This window comes from Mytilus galloprovincialis, chromosome 3, assembly GCF_965363235.1.
Source record: "Mytilus galloprovincialis chromosome 3, xbMytGall1.hap1.1, whole genome shotgun sequence".
NCBI lineage: Eukaryota > Metazoa > Mollusca > Bivalvia > Mytilida > Mytilidae > Mytilus > Mytilus galloprovincialis.
The window spans coordinates 32313553-32330276 of record NC_134840.1 but is presented as its reverse complement, the minus strand read 5'-3'; the positions used below and the strand labels follow the sequence as shown (position 1 = coordinate 32330276).

Genomic DNA, 16724 nt, shown 5'->3' with positions numbered 1-16724 from the left:
AACATGTATAATAAAAACTTTGACCAATATATGATATCTATTCATGGATTATATCCCGGTTGTAAAAATTCGACTGATAGTGAAAGTATTACGTTCAACAGCGACGCCATCGACAAACACAGACAGAGAGAACCAACTAAGAAATGCAGACTCATCAAGAAGTACTCTTGGAGAAAGGAATACGTATCCTGGTAGTTATAAATTCTGAAAGAAAGATTATCATCAGAAATTATAATATTTTAGGGTATACAGGAAATGAATTCTATGATATACAGGCAAGGATATTTCTTTTGAAAGCGACTTAAGAAATATTTAGAAAACCTTGCTGACACAATGCCTTCTATTAAACTTAGACACATTACAGATCATTACACTTCACACTTTAAACAATGTCATTAAAATATGATGGAGCATGCAGTTCAGCGTTTTTAATATATATAGTTGTTTTAAATTATGTATAGAATTCACAGATATTAAACATGTCAATGAACTGATCGGATAAGGTAGAAGCATAAGTGATTGTTTTACCACGTATCATAAAGTTAAATTCATAAAACGACATAAATTATCCCACTATTTACATACACATTGAAAACAGAGACCTGAATGTATTATTAGATAGTATAACTTGTATCCCCATAAATCTTCTCCTATTTTACAATGACAGATACAAATAACACCGGACATTGCATAGTAGACATAACTTTCTTACACAGTTATGAGGATTTAGTATTATATTGAAATCTAGCCAGAAAAGTGAGAGTCTTTAAGGCATGTGGCTGCGATGGAGCGTACAGGTGGGTTCATTTTCTTTTAAACTGGCCTAATTAATGTATCCAACCTATTATTGTTACCTGTGGGTGTCTCAATACACATTCATCAAGTTTTTTGTTAGTCACTCAATTGTACAATGACATTTATGTTAGTAAATCTGTTGATCTATCATACTATCTAATCTTCAGTTATTATTTGACAATAATTTCCACCCTGGATTCTTTTGAGGAAATTTTAAGGTGTTTCGACTGGATTCACCTTTCTGCTGTTGGTGGCATATGTCATCTTAAATACAAGGTACAAGTCAAAAATTTTATTGTATTCATAATTTATTCTTGCACATAATTAATATATTTCCTATAGCATATAGATGTCAAAATTTAAAAAAAAAATGTCCTTTTTGTGACTGTGTTTTGCATAACCAAAGGTGTAGATTGGTAATACAAAATATAAGGAACAAATTCACGATAAAAGTAAATCTGCACACTTACAGATTTTGAATATTGCCATTAGGATTACGAGTTATCCTGCTTGTCATTAGAAATATGATAAGTTACTTACTGTATTGACACACGATAAAAGAAGGTGTGTTAAATATATTTCTTGAGATTTAAATTAAAATTCGAAACTCACATTTTATCCTTTAAAATAGTTGTTGAGTAAGAATATTGAATCCATAAATCTGAAACAGATTACAACTTACTTTACTTTGGTGAGGTATTCATTCGACCCATGGACCAACATTTTTTAGTTGGTTCAATTACTAAAACTATTTTCAGCAACTAGAGAAATGGAAGCGTTAAGCAAGTAGATCTTCATTACGACATATGGTCATTGCATTTATGTTTTTTTCCCTTTTTATTAAACTTTTGGTTGATTTTATCAGAGACATATATACACCTAATATGGCTCTGATTTTATTAAGATTTATGTAAGAGGAAATACTAAGCAAATTTCCCCCGAATACAAGGATAAAAGTCTTTGAATCTGAACCAATATCACACTATATCGGCTTTATGTCTGCATGCATGTACACGATGAATGTACTTTAAGGTTACAAAAAAAAAACCAACATTTAACCTGTAAGCATGTACTCAAATTACAATGTTTTCAGGTGGACACAAACTTATTTTTAACGGAATTTGGCATATTTTGATTATACTGATATTCTATCAGCTATGTATGTTTCTCTAACTACAAATCATCCAGATTGATTCTTGATGTTTTTCAATAAAATTGTTAACACAGATATTTTATATAGCAATTTTTTATTTAATTGTTTTTACTGGTATTGATAAGCGCTGAGTTTTTCAATGTATTGATATCTATATAATCTTTGAAGTATACTATAAATCTTTATATTCAATTTCATCTACGTTTTATCAATTTTTCTATTTTGTACTTTGTGAGTTTACTTAAATACATACAATCAAATATAGCCATGCATCAAGTTTCACTATAAACATGTATGTAAACTAGTGCTGTTTTGTTTAGTTTGTCAGATAGCTGGTAACATCTTTTCTAGTGGTACACATAATAGTAATTTCACCATTTGAAGGAATGTCAAGGGATGACAGTCATGTCTTTCTTTTAAAATCGTGTACTGGTTCTTTTATTTTGAAAAAAATAATCCATTAAGAAAAAACATGGACTGTTTGATGATAAGACCGAGTCTGTTTTGCATTATTACTCACAGTATACCCGCAAGTACTCTTTGATTGATTTTTTTATTTCCTTTTTTCTTGTGCCTTGTGCCGTTTTGACCGTTTAATCCCTTTTCTGAGATGTTTATAGTTTGTTCTTATGATGTTCTGTTTACCAATGTCCCGACTTAGTGGATGGTTGCCGGCGCTCGTCTTTTTTGTCTCTGGTAAAGAATTGTCTCATTGGCTATAGTCGATTTGCACGTTGATAGTAAACATGCATATTTGGTAGATTGGTACATATAAGTGATGTATATATATAAAAATCCAGGATTTGTGATTATAGGGGGGGACTATGGGGGGATCATAACAGGATCCTGTCCTCAAGCACCTTTGAATAAAAACCAATTTCTCATCGCTCCCGTTTTCTGATACGTCGCGTGGAGCACGCGACATATCAGAAAACGGGCTCCCATCAGAAAACGGGAGCGATGAGAGATCGGTTTTTAATTAGATTGTCTATAATCATTCAAATTTTAATCGTGCTCTTTGATGTTTAATTCACTGACTAGTATTTGTACTTTAAATCGCACTAGTTTTGACTATGTAATTTCAGAGAACAGTGCATTAGTTGTTGTTGCAGTAGTTTTAATTCGTCTGAATGATAAGTGTAAACAACTTCCTATTCCAACATATAGGTTAGGTCATGTTTGTACAAAAACGCATATGAAAAGATAAAAGAGATCTTTTATTAAGCGCATACCAGGTAAAAATTGAAGTAAATATGTGCATTATCATTTAAATGTTTTTGAAGAGTCCAGTTGTCGAGCAGATCTGTCAAAACTGGCTCAACCGAATTGAAGAGATTTAACATCTAGGTTATTAAGAAGTATTTTGATACTGGTAAGGAACTTCAATCATATCTTCTATATAACATAGAAATTTTATGTGCGTTGTCGTATTTTGACCTCTTGTTTGTATCTTGTTCATTTGTAACTGTTTGGGTGCTAAATGAATCACTCTTTCTCAAACAATACATGTACGAGATTGTCCCCGATAATATATACTCCATTTGTTTGTTTTTATGTTATACTAGTAACTACATTGTCAGCTTATATTTGAAAAATGTTTTATCTTTTTTTCGTTTCCTTACAAAACACCATGATATCATGAAAATCATTTGGATGTTCTGCATTTATCATGATTATCCTGAAATTAGATCCAGTTCCTGAAAAAAACCCTCTCGAACTATATAAAGTAATAGTTTTACATTTACCATTAAACTTTAATTGACATTTGTCCTCGAGGTTAAATTCAATACTTACATTTCCACAACATATATATATATATATATACTGAGTGCCAATGAAAACACTTGGTTTTTCAAAAAAAATAAATATATTAGAAATGATAATCTTTCAAAATAAATTGTTCTTGAAAATTAACAATTTTAACAATAGATCGATATCAAACAAAAATGTTTCATTGTCGTCTTTCGGGCGCAATAGGTAAACGAAACATTCAATGTCGAATCATCAAGTCACAGTCCTAACAAAAAATGTTACAAGATACAGTTAAAGGGGAGGTAATGACGTTGCTAACGTAAATTGTTATTTTCGCGACGTCAAACTATGACTTATCGGGAAACGATTCAGTTTTCGACTGATTTTTATCATTCAAACTTATTTAACTTGAAAACGAGTTCATGGACCCCTCTTTTTTAAATGCCATTTGGTTTGAATACGGGAGAAGATTATGTGTGCCAATTTTCATGAAAACGCAAATAGTGCATTTTTTTTAAATTTGATAAATATACAGGAAAAAATTATGTTTTTTTCTACATTCATGAACATTTGATAAATATGAGTTATTTCTGAATAAAAAATATATGTATTTTTAGGATACTTATAAAATACAGAAATTACAAATTATTTAACAAAAACCATTTTGTGTTTATCTTTTAAAACAAAAAAAGTGATGTCTTTCTTTCGAAAAGAAAAATACGGCCACAAATCCGAATTTTGAGCAAATATACAAAATTTCGACCTCATTTTACTCAAAAAGTAGCACATGAAGGTATATTTTTTATTACATATTTGATTTAATCAGGTAAAAAATAGTCTATATGGAAATTTTTATCAAAATGTAAATACATTGTCCCGCAAAGTAAACTCAAGCTGACTCATGATATTGGTGGTGGTTTTCATCGTCTAAACCATGTCAAATCTGATGCAAAATTTGCTCGATTGGACCAAAATCCGGCGAAAAGCATGACTTTTGGCCAAGGCGGGTGCCAAATCTCTATGTATCCACCACTGACGGTTTTTGGTACATAATGAATGATTTTTGGTCTGCAGAATTCGATGTTTACGCCAGACGGCCGTTTAGATGTCACTAAGGAAATGTATCGGTCTTGCTGAGCGTTTCTTGCTTTTTGTACCCCGAGAAGTGGCTTATCATTAAATGAACCATTTTGGTTGAATTTGAGGATGATTTGGGTTATTGTTGAGGCTACAACTTCAGTCTTCTCGTAATTGTATGCTGTGAAAGGCTTCATTGGATCATGCCCAAAAACTGCATTGCGCTGGTTGTCAGAAAGTCCTGGCATTTGCTCAGATGTTTATTGCAGTTTCTTAAAAATAAGGGCGGGAAAATTGGGAAAAAATAAGATCCATGTTGTTACATCTTGTGATCAATTAATTTGGCAATCGCCAATGGCAGTCAGTAGGGTTTAAGAACATCAGTTGTTCGACCTGTTAGTCAAATGCGTTTTGTTAAGATATACTTTTCCACTTTTTTGGTCTTTTGGAAAATATTGTTTGTGCTGTATTTAGACCCTTCTACAAAGAAATTTGTTTTACATGCACACGTATAGAAATTGCGGTTTTTAATTTAGACTTGTATATATATGTATATAAATAAGTCTAAATTGAAAAAAAACGTTCAAACCTATGATTGCGTTGGATTAAAAACCGCAATTTTTATACGTTGTAAAGGGGTCTAAATACAGCACAAACAACATTTTCAAAAAGACCAAAAGAGTGAAAAAATATATTTTAACAAAACGCATTTGACTAACAGGTTGAACAACTGAAGTTCTTAAACCCTGCTGACTGTCATTGACGATTGCCAAATAAATTGATCACAAGGTGTAACAAAATGGATCTCTATATTAACTGAAATACCAGGTAGAAAACAATAAACTTGCGGCGAAGATGGTAAACCACAACACGAGGTGCTAAATTTTGTACACCATATCCTGATTTCGACAAATAATGCCTCTTCAGTGATGTTAGGGATCGAAAGGTATTTAGAAGGCCATTTAATTTACCGCAATATATATATAATGTTCGTCTTATATTATTACTAGATAGCACTAACTTACATTATCAACACTGTTGTCAACACTTTAAAATTACCTCTATACCTTTTAACTCAGTCCCGATGTCTGACACACAGTATTTCCCATCTTCGCTAGCCAAGGGTTACGATCCACTTCCCCGCGTTACCCTTGTCTAGCGAAGATGAGTATATCCGTGCTGTTTTCCATATTTCCTAGTCTGGCTCATTTTTGTAGCCGGCAACTTGAAGGTTTATGTTGATGTTTTATGAGTAAGGAAAAGTGTCGAATTATCCATTTATTACATGTGTTCAGTGTCAGTTTCTTTGTTTACCATACAAACGACTCTCTAACGTTCTGCATTGGATTTTAGTATACATTACATTACCTAGTCCACTTTGCCACGATCAGCAGATGAAACCTTTGTGTCCTAGGAATTTTATTATCAATGCTGGAATTGCAGGCCAATAGGTGGTGCAGAGTCAGAGTTCAGTAATTCATGAGCTGGTGCTACTTTGAAGTCGATGAACTCTTCTTCTTAAATGACTGCAAATTTTGTCTCATTGACAAATATCCATATGTTGATACATCTGTTTAAAACAATTTTATTATTCCTTAACCAATGTTTGAAATATTGTTGAGCTCATATGAACACAGTGGTTTATAAATGTACCTTATGTGCTTGAGGTCCAATTTTGTGATCAACATTGTATAGAAGGTGGTTTACAGGATAGGTTGTGGTGCAGTACTATTCCATCGGATCGGCGAATTTTCGTACTCATGTACTAAGTTGGAGTTCTACTGCCAGGTAACCAAATGGTATCTGAGTCATTCAAAAGTGTTAAAAACGACGCCAAAAAGTACATGTGGATCTAGTTGTCGCATTGTCCAGTGCAAATATCTAAATGCGTCAGATTTTATCCACACCTGGATAAGATTTGAAGTAAATATTGACTTCACTGCATATGTATAAACAGAAATATTATTTTCAAGATATTTCTCTAAAGATTCATTTTTTAAACGAGACAGCTTAAATATTTTTGGTGAAACTTGAAGTATTTGTCTACAAGGATGATATAAACGGTCATTGGTATAGCTTTTACACAGGCTACTTAAACCCCCGGATGATCTAGTGGCACACACAATCAAATTCTAAAAAAAATATGGTGAATTGCTTTTTATGATGGTCTTAATTGAATTTTCTTGCTGATCACACTGAACTTTTTCGTTAAGTGAAGCTGAACACTTAGTCGGCAAAAGGATGATGTAGTTGGTTTAACAAGCTATGTGCATTACCAGAGAAACATTGTTCCAGCAACAACAAAAACATTGCTACCAATCTTGCTGTCTGGAAACTTTGCTTTGTAATAAATTTCGTTGCAGAAGTCTGCTATGGTGAATGATATATTGCGTTCAGCTATGAATGTAGCACGAAGATAACACCGTTATTATCTTGGAGGGTGAAATAGTTTGACGCAGTGATTTTGATACTTTTCTGTCCTGGCAGATTTCTCAGTGATGTGATAGATTATTTATCAATTTCCTATTGATTTTTATTTGAGAAGACGGACATACTTATATAAAGCTGCCTATGTCTAGGGAAACAAATCAAGTGCAGATAAAGTTAATATATCTCACCGACATCCTATATGACAGTAAATCAGAACAACATAAAGTACCTGTCGCATAGGTTTGAAATCACAACGAGAACATTAACTTGTCTAAGGATCTAAAGAGAAGATTCCATACTAATTCCCCGAATGATAATCTTGTATGTCTTTAACTTACATTGGAATCATGACTCAACGCCCCCGTTGTGACCGTAAAATAGCTTAAACTTGTTTGACGCGAGGACACGTTGAAAAAAATTAGAGAAATACTGAAAACGAAAGAAGAAAAAACAGATAACTTTAAGGATCTAAAGAATAAAAGATGAACAATTGCCTCATAAACGTAACTCCTGGCTCACTAATGAGCATTAGCAAAGTTGTGATAAAATTGAACATATATTCTATCTAGTCAAGTTTTGTCATTAAAAAAAAAGTAATTGCTTATTTATTTGACTCTTTGGTTAATCAAAGTCTAAGTCAAAGATTTTATTGATATAAAATCCAAAATCTGGATTAATGATGTGGTCTAGGAATGAAATGGAACAGTTATTTCTCGAAATACTATAATTACACAGTTTTATTATTGCAAGATTTTAAACTCAAAAGATATGATAATCCTTTGGTTTTCCCTCTCTTTTGATTAGAAATTTAAAAAAGCAAAGTAGATGTTCATTAGATGACAAAAGTCATTATTTGGAATTATTTGAATTTTTAGTTTTAACATATTTGAGCATTTCAGAAAAAAATGTCCTATTATATATCTAGTCTATAACAATTAGATATAAAATACCAGATGTCCTATCTTCTTCGCCGATGCTGTTATTTATATTTACTTTCAACCAAAAACATCCTATTCAATAACCAAATTATATAAAATTACATTTTCATCAAGCTTAAGTGACAATACGAATGACATGTCGGCGTTTAATTGACATGAACATAACATTGATTTATCAATAGATCAATTGAAAAGATTGAAGCATTTGACTAATTTTTCCTTTCCAACGGCCATGTCTCTTGTCATTATCTTTTCTTGTTTCTAAAAAAGTCTATCAAAAAACTTATGTAATCAACCATATTACAGAGCAAAGGCAAAGACTCTGACATTGTATGCAGCTTGTGATGTTTTTATAGATTTGTTAATAATTATAAAATGAGCAAAACAAATATTAATCATAACAGTTCTTGCTTTCATCATAGATGTTACTCTTCTAAGAAGAAATAGTTAGACGAGCCGTTTCATTGAAAAAAGATAGGAGAGACTAAAAGTTCTCACGATGGTTGATATACGCCTAGCTGTAATTCAGTGGTTGCCGTTTGTTTATGTGTTACATATTTGTTTTTTCGTTCATTTTTTGTACATAATTAGGCCGTTAGTTTTCTCGTTTGAATTGTTTTACATTGTCATTTCGGGGTCTTTTATAGCAGACTCTGTGGTTTGAGTTTTGCTCATTACTGAAGGCCGTACGGTGACCTACAGTTGTTTATTTTTGTGTCATTTGGGCTCTTGTGGAGAGTTGTCTCATTGGCAATTATACCACATCTTCTTTTTTTATATCCGACATGTCAGGCCATGTGTAAATTTACAACAAATCTATGGCTTCCATGAATTATTTCGATTCTAATAGGACAAATACGATCATTAAAAAACTGAAGCGATGATGGGTATACCGTGTGTGTGGCTGTTCTATTTTACCCACTGTTCGATAAATGTAAAACAAATCTAATAAACCTGCATGAATGATTTCTTAACTAACCGCTAGAAAAAATGTGATTACTTTTTTTACTTCTCAGTAAACCCAACATTTGCAATTTTAGATTTGCATTTTTTATCGTAAGTTACCGTCAAATTCACTGTTGACATGTTGTAACCAAGGAGCCGCCATGTTGACTTGCTGAAATCAGTAAATGTGCGAATATTGCAATAGAACAGAAAACTAACAACACCTACCTCAATACTTTATTTTAATGCAATTGTATCCGAGTTTAGAAGGTAAACGCAATAGAAAAACCTTCAGCTTTGACGTTTTCATTCGTATGACGTCATGTTTTGAGATGACGTTCATGCGCAAAAATCATTACTGGAATTTCGCGGAATTTTAATTTGTTTTGTTTTTGTCCATTTTTCCGTTCTCTAATGTGTAAATTCTTTTTGTTATGCATCAGAATCAGAATAAATGTTCTGTAGGGTTTTATTCAATTGTAATTGTTTACACAGCGAAATCCACAACCGTTTACACATAGGTTACGATACATGTGGATTTACGTGGGAGGCATATTTAAACAGCCATTTGTGTACATCTTGGAGTCTGCGCTAAGTATAGATATATCGAGAATTTTATCACGGTGTTGTTTACAAAGCGAAAGAAGCACGTCATATTAGAATTGATGTTAGCAGTATACAGATTGATATTTTAGTCTTAGATACACGAATTTGTTATAAGTTGGTATTGGCTTTGCACTAGCTACCATTTACTGCAAGCCAGTTCTTAGTGTCGTTTTTGTTGTTGTGAGGGATGGAAAAATACCCTGACACGTTCGGTCTGTGTTTTTTTTTAAGATGTTTTTCTGCTTTGTATCAATCTTTCCCAAGTCAGGAGCCTATAGTGCAGCGGTTGTTGTAGGATCATGTCAGTCGTATTTGTTTTTTTTTTAGTAAATTATCATATATTATTATTATTTATGCCGTCAGCTTTTTCAATTGAATTGTTTCATATTTCCACTTGGTGAGATTGACATGGTATTTCTGGGAGATACAAATACAAATCACGCTGCCACATGTCATTTCATTTTGATAGTCAGAAGTCAGTAACCTTTTCATGTGTTGTCCTTATATGATTCCTCTTAATGTTTTTGTCCTGTAGAGACCTTGATGCTGATATTATTACTTTCTTCGATTTATGTTTCTTTAATGTGTATTGAACAAATTTTATTAGTGGTATTAAGAGTGCGATCCCGCACTCCAACTTGACCTTATATAAAAAGTACAGTAAACAAATGTCCATATCCTAGCATATCTCATGATAGTACAAGCAGCAGTTCTGATAATCATTATTCAACAAATTTGTTCATCTAATTTTAAGATTTGGTTTGATAAGAGCAAAAACAACAATATGTATGTCTGGTCAAATCGATTATTTCAACTTACAACTAAATATTTCAATTGAAATAAATTATATAAGAAATATCACTTTTAAGCGTGACATATTACTTAAAAACCAGCGTCTTATAACAAGACGAATAAAAAACAAAACAAATAAACAAATGTGAGATACCTTCAACAGTACCCCAGCCATATACGATTTGTCATTCTGCACACCTTCGCAATAGAAATAAATACACACAAAAAACACCCAACAAAAAATTGCATTATCATTTCAATGTTTGTTCAAGGTTTATTTGTCTGGTAAATGCGTCACTTTCAGTTGTGTTTTATCTGACGAACTTGAACACCCAGACCAAACGTAAGTCTAGTTAACATAGGGGACTCCATTTATATCTAATAAACAGTATTGTGTATTATTTACTTCAGGTGGTATTTTTTCTTCTTTTGCATTTTCATATTCACATTTAAAATATGAATTTAGTATCATGATTTTTGATTGCTACTATCGCTTAAATACACTGATGCTGCCATTTATTTCGAGGAATGCACTTGAGATCATTTTGGAACCCTAGCCTGCATGCTAGATCGCTTTATGTAATAACAACGAATTCTGAACTTTATAGAAATAGTTAGATATCTCTATATCAAGATTGCAGCATAATTGGATCGCAAAATTTAAAAACATAGAGACCAAGGAGCTTTAATCCATCAGGCGACTTCAATAAACTTGTATTATAATAACGCAATGTTCTATAAATGGTATACATTAACTCTTTTTTATGATAATGGACACGATACTATGCTTTCCTTAAATTTTATAAGACTTTAGTCGCTCAGCTTTATATGGAAGCGCATATGGTACACCCCTTGTTAAGTTATTTTGTTGCTACAAAGTCGGAATTATTAGTTATGTTGTGTGTTATAAGCTGGAATCTAATCAACATGTGGAGTCAACATGTCGGAATGATGAATAAATAATTGCATTAAAATGTCGACTTACTAATATAAATGTAATGACATAGTAATAAGAAGTCGACATGATGAGTTCAACTTGTTCATTGATAAGTCGACAACTTTTTTTTTTAAGATGAGGTAAAACCACGTGACTACTTTGGAAAAACATAGGTCTATTTTTAAATCGATTTCCATATTTCATTTTGTTTAATGTGCTTCGGTTGTGTGAGTTATTTTGTATGAAAAGGCAGTCAAATATCAGACAAAAGTACTAAAAAAATAACAATAGGTCGGACAAAAGGGGGATATACCCCACTATTTAGTCAGGCCGTTTATTTTCCTAAGTTCTCAAATGGAATCAGTATAATGATGAATTCGTGAAGAATTCAACGGAACCTTCTGTTGTATGAGATTGCCGCTGTCAGTGCACAACTGTAATGTTGACTGTAAAAAGGCAATTTTTCTGTAACATACAAGATTTAAAAAAAAAGTGGTTATTTCTGTAGATGCTTTATTTTGATCTATTAAATCAAAGCATCTACAAAAAAAACATCTTTTTTAATCTTGTATGATCTAAAATATTAACTCCTATGACAATTCATGGAGATTTACAAAACAGTTTTACTTACTGCAAAAAAATATTGTCCTGTTCCCTAGTATCTATGTAGAATCGCAGTAAATTATATCGAAGGAAGAGAACGAGGAGGGATCCGCTAGCTAACAACAAATAAGGAGATCAGCAAAACCTTTACCGTATAGTAAGCTATGAAAGAATCCGAAATGACATGTAAAACTACATCGGCGGGAAACCTAACAATCTAAATGACGAAGACGCCGACGCCACTACTCAATAAAGTTGTGAGATGTGATGTTACAACTAACTGCCAGAGTTTAGATAAAGAGGATGTCAGCAATCACAGGAAGTCGTATGGCCTTTAACAAATCGTATAGTCAGCTATAAAAGACCACCACGTGGAAATGTGAAACAATTCAAACGAAAAATGTATCGGCCTTATTTATAACAAAACAATTTACAAAAAACAAATATGAAACACATGAACCAACGGCAACCATTGAACTACAGGCTCTTGACTTTTGACAGACATATGAAGAATGTGGCGGAGTTAAACATGTATGTGAGCGCTCAACCCTAACCCAAACCTGGGACCGCCGTGTCACAGCACAACAAAAACCATAAAAAATAAGCTGTAGCTGGATAACTCAATAGATCGGTATTACTGGCCAATATAAATTCAGCAAAATCTGTCGATGATCTCGAAGAGTGAGCTGATCCTGCTCAAAGTGAGTCACCTGTCGTGTTATTCGTGAATTTACAAACCCAGTTATTTGGTTGAATGCGGTAGGTCATACTTGAGGAAAAGCGGAAGGAATTATGGATACGACAATTGGAACATATATTATCCGTTGTTTCCCTGTAATTGAGTGTGAGATGATTAAAAGTGTTCCATTTGTTGACAATAAAGTACTAGTCATTTGATTTGTGTCGAGTCTGCGACATAAATGTCCAGGAAGTGAGACAAAGCAAATCTTTATTCAGTCGTCGGTATTAATGGCGTCGGCGTTGGCGTCTTTTAGATTGTTATGTTTCTCCTTTTTTTTGTTCACATTTATCATTTCGGGATCTTACATAGCTAACTATGCGTTATGGGGTTTTGCTCATTGTTAAAGACCATATAGTGACATATAGCTGCATACTTCTCAGTGATTTGGTATGTTTTGGAGAGATGTCTTATTGGCTATCATACCACATCTTCTTTTTTTCATATAAGTATAAAGAAAGAAGACGTGGTATAATTGCCAATGAGACAACTCTCCATAAGAGACCAAATGACACAGAAATTTACGATTATAGGTTACCGTACGGCCTTCAACAATGAGCAAAGCCTATACTGGCTAGTCCACTGTAAAAGACCCCGAAATGATAAATGTAAAACAATTCAAACGAGAAAACTGACGAACTTATTAATGAACAAAAAGTGAACGAAAAACAGATATGTAAATAAACTCATCATAGATACCAGGACTAAATTTAACACATCAACAAACGACAACCACTAAATAACAGGCTCCTGACAGTTGGCAGGCACATACATTTAGAATGTGGCGGGGTTAAACATGTTAGCGGGATCCTAACCCTCTCCTTACCTTGGACAGTGGTGTAACATTACAACATAAGAATGAACTATAGAAATCAATTGAAAAAGGCTTAACGCATCAGATAGATACAAATAGAAATAATACACAGAGTGGACATGGCCGGGAACTTGTATATCCCAACAAAAAAAGACACGAAGCACAATTCTGAGAGTTTTGTTTTGCAGCAAATAAAACTTGTTTGTCCTGATGAATTTGTAAATCTCCATTTATGTTATAAACCGTGTATCGTTGTTTATGAGTTATCTTTTAGATCAAGATAAAGCATCTACAGAAAAGATCTTTTTTTGAAATCTTGAAATTTTTAGAGTCAACAGCAATCTCAGGCAAAGAGAGAGGGTTCCTGGGAATCTCACGAATTTAGTATAGTACTGAATCCATTTGAGAACTTAGGAAAATAAACGGCCTGACTAAATGGTGGGGGTATATCCCCTAATGTACGAAATATTGTTATTTTTTTGTACTTTTTTCTGATATTTGACTGCCGTTCCCCCTTTTCATACAAAATAACTCACACAACCGAAGCATATTAAACAAACGAAATATGGAAATCAATTAATAAATAGACCTATGTTTTTCCAAAATAGTCACGTGCTTATACCTTATCTTCAAATAAACAAGTTGTCGACTTAATCAATTAACAAGTTGAATTCATCATGTCGACTTCTTATTACTATGTCATTACATTTATATTAGTAAGTCGACATTTTAATGCAATTATTTCTTCATCATGCCGACAAGTTGACTCCACATGTTGATTAGATTCCAGCTTATAACACACAACATAACTAATAATTCCGACTTATTAGCAACAAAATAACTTTACAAGGGGTGTACCATATGCGCTTCCATAGCTTTAGGCTTACACTTCTCTTGAACTTGACTTTATTGATGTTTTCTTAATACTGTACGCTAGGATACTAATACATATATACTAGTTTTTCACATCTTATTTTATGGATATCTACTTTTCATTTAATCTAACACAACTGACCACTATAAAAGGATGTCAGAATTGTTTGTCCATTTATTTTCAATTGTCGAGGTCTTTTCGGTTTACTTGTAGATGAGGGAGTGTGTTTATAGTTCTTTAGATTTAAAGTTTGATTGCATGTTATGTTTGTTGGTGTCTCATAGGCGTTAAATTCATTACTTTATTACTTTATATTTTATTAGATTCACAGATTCTTACCTTTTCAACAAAACCGGTTTTCGTTTGATATATGCTATCTAAATGTTATCTAAATGAGACGAGAAAATATAAATCTTAAATAAACCTACCCTTTTCCTTGTTGTAAGTGTAAAACATAAAGCATTGAGCCCAAGCATATCTAATAGTTATGAAGCTTGATACCTTATTTCATATTTCAGTGGATTAGTATAAAAAAAAGTCATTAAATATTCAATCCAGGGCGATTCTGTATGGGATGTAGATAGTGGTATAAAAAATCGTTTTAGATTAGAATATTTATATAGTATGTGTATTTAAAAAGCCATTCACTAAAATGTTACGATGATAAAATCGACGAAATGCAATTAATTAATGTTTGGTAAAAGTAACATAGACCCGTAACAACCACGCATATAAAGTTATTTTTTTTTGTATTTTTATTTCCCTGCATATCCATTGCCATGTACATATAGACAAAAGTACCAATGCACAAAATTATAAAAAGAACACAAGGTCCCAAACCACATAACTAAGTCAATAGTATTTTTCACCTAACTCAAGGCCTTGTGGAAAGGACGACAAAGTCAGATGAATTTTTCACTTTTAAAACTTTTTTAAAAGCTCTAGTGGAAGAGAGGTGTGCAGTAATTCTGGTAGAAATACAAAATGAATTTTAAAAAACCAATAATAAATATCTTATAATCAGTTGGTTTATCGAGATTGCGGTCCGTTGATACTATACCGAGGTGGTTACTCGTAAGATGAAGCCTTTGCTGTGTCAACTTGGTTGTAGAAAGTTTTTTTGAAAAAAAAGGTTTTAACAAATCAATATCGTATATTATACTACTGATATTTAAGAATGATGATATGTGTAATGATTACCCGTTAAAGGACTAAAGGACATGGTATGAACAACTGTGTGTTTAGCAAAAACATTATCAGCTACGTAGCACAGGCATTTAAGAGAATCAATCTTCTTTTTCTGTAAAACAAAATGGAGATGATACATTCTTGAAATCCGTTTTGCCTTTTCATTTTCTGAAACTATAATCACTAAGACAATCATGTGACGGGCTTTCATTTAAGAATATTATGTATTCAGTATGTAAAACTAGAGAAAATGTAACATGATGGAGGACCTAAATGACACTGTTATTATGACCATTCACCAGTTAGGTAAATGTTTATCTCATTGTCACTTTGAAAGTTATATAACAAAGTTGACATTTTATTCCACAAATAAGTGGTTACATCTTTATACTGTCAGTCACGTTTGCTGGAAGTATTAATTTCATCCGTAAAAGATCAAGAAAAGTTGTATATAAATGCATTTTAAATGGTTTTACGTGAAAAAAGTGATTTAAATTTAAATACATAAATTATATTTGCAAAACACGTGACATTGCTGGAAAGGCTTCATTGCTCATGGGAAGCTTTAAGTCACTCTTTTGAACTGGAAAGATATAACAAGGTGGCTTGTCATTTTAAACAGGTAAAATTTAAAAATCTAAAATATGATGTATTGACTATTTGACAAGGAAACAGCGTGTCTATATCATGTTATTTATATAATATGTGCTCCTATCATACGAGAGGACGATCAGTTTATCAGTTTTGGTTTATGGTAAGTCCAATCTTGCAAGTCTAAGCCTTGGTGCAAGGCGAAAAGCATTTAAAAGTTCTAGTTCATGCCTTAGTGATGTTATATTCACTTGTACTTTTGCTCCAAGCAAGGCACATTTGATTATATAGATTATGTCTAGCTATATCTATTATGACGGCCCTATATGCAAAATTTATTAAGTATAGAGATAACCCCTAAAATGTTAACTCACTAATTGTTATTTTTTAACATATAAAATAAGACTATACAAATACTGATTTGTCAAAACAATCAGCTAAGAGGTATAAAAACATTATTATAATGTTTAATTCTGGTTCACCCATATCG

General features: G+C 32.5%; 1 protein-coding gene across 4 annotated transcripts in view; it reads left to right on the top strand.

Annotated features, from left to right (window-relative positions):
* Positions 1–671: 671 nt before the first annotated feature.
* Positions 672–16724, top strand: part of LOC143067726 (uncharacterized) — a 39138-nt gene continuing 23085 nt past the window's right edge. Inside the window, exon 1 of one of the 4 annotated variants that reach the window (XM_076241208.1) lies at positions 672–797. In XM_076241208.1, coding sequence (XP_076097323.1) covers positions 774–797 — 24 coding nt within the window. In that variant the 5' untranslated portion in view covers positions 672–773. Of the gene's footprint in view, positions 798–3254; positions 3321–10746; positions 10832–16331; positions 16398–16724 lie in introns of those variants that run through there. The other 3 variants (XM_076241212.1, XM_076241211.1, XM_076241206.1) reach the window with 3 other exon arrangements.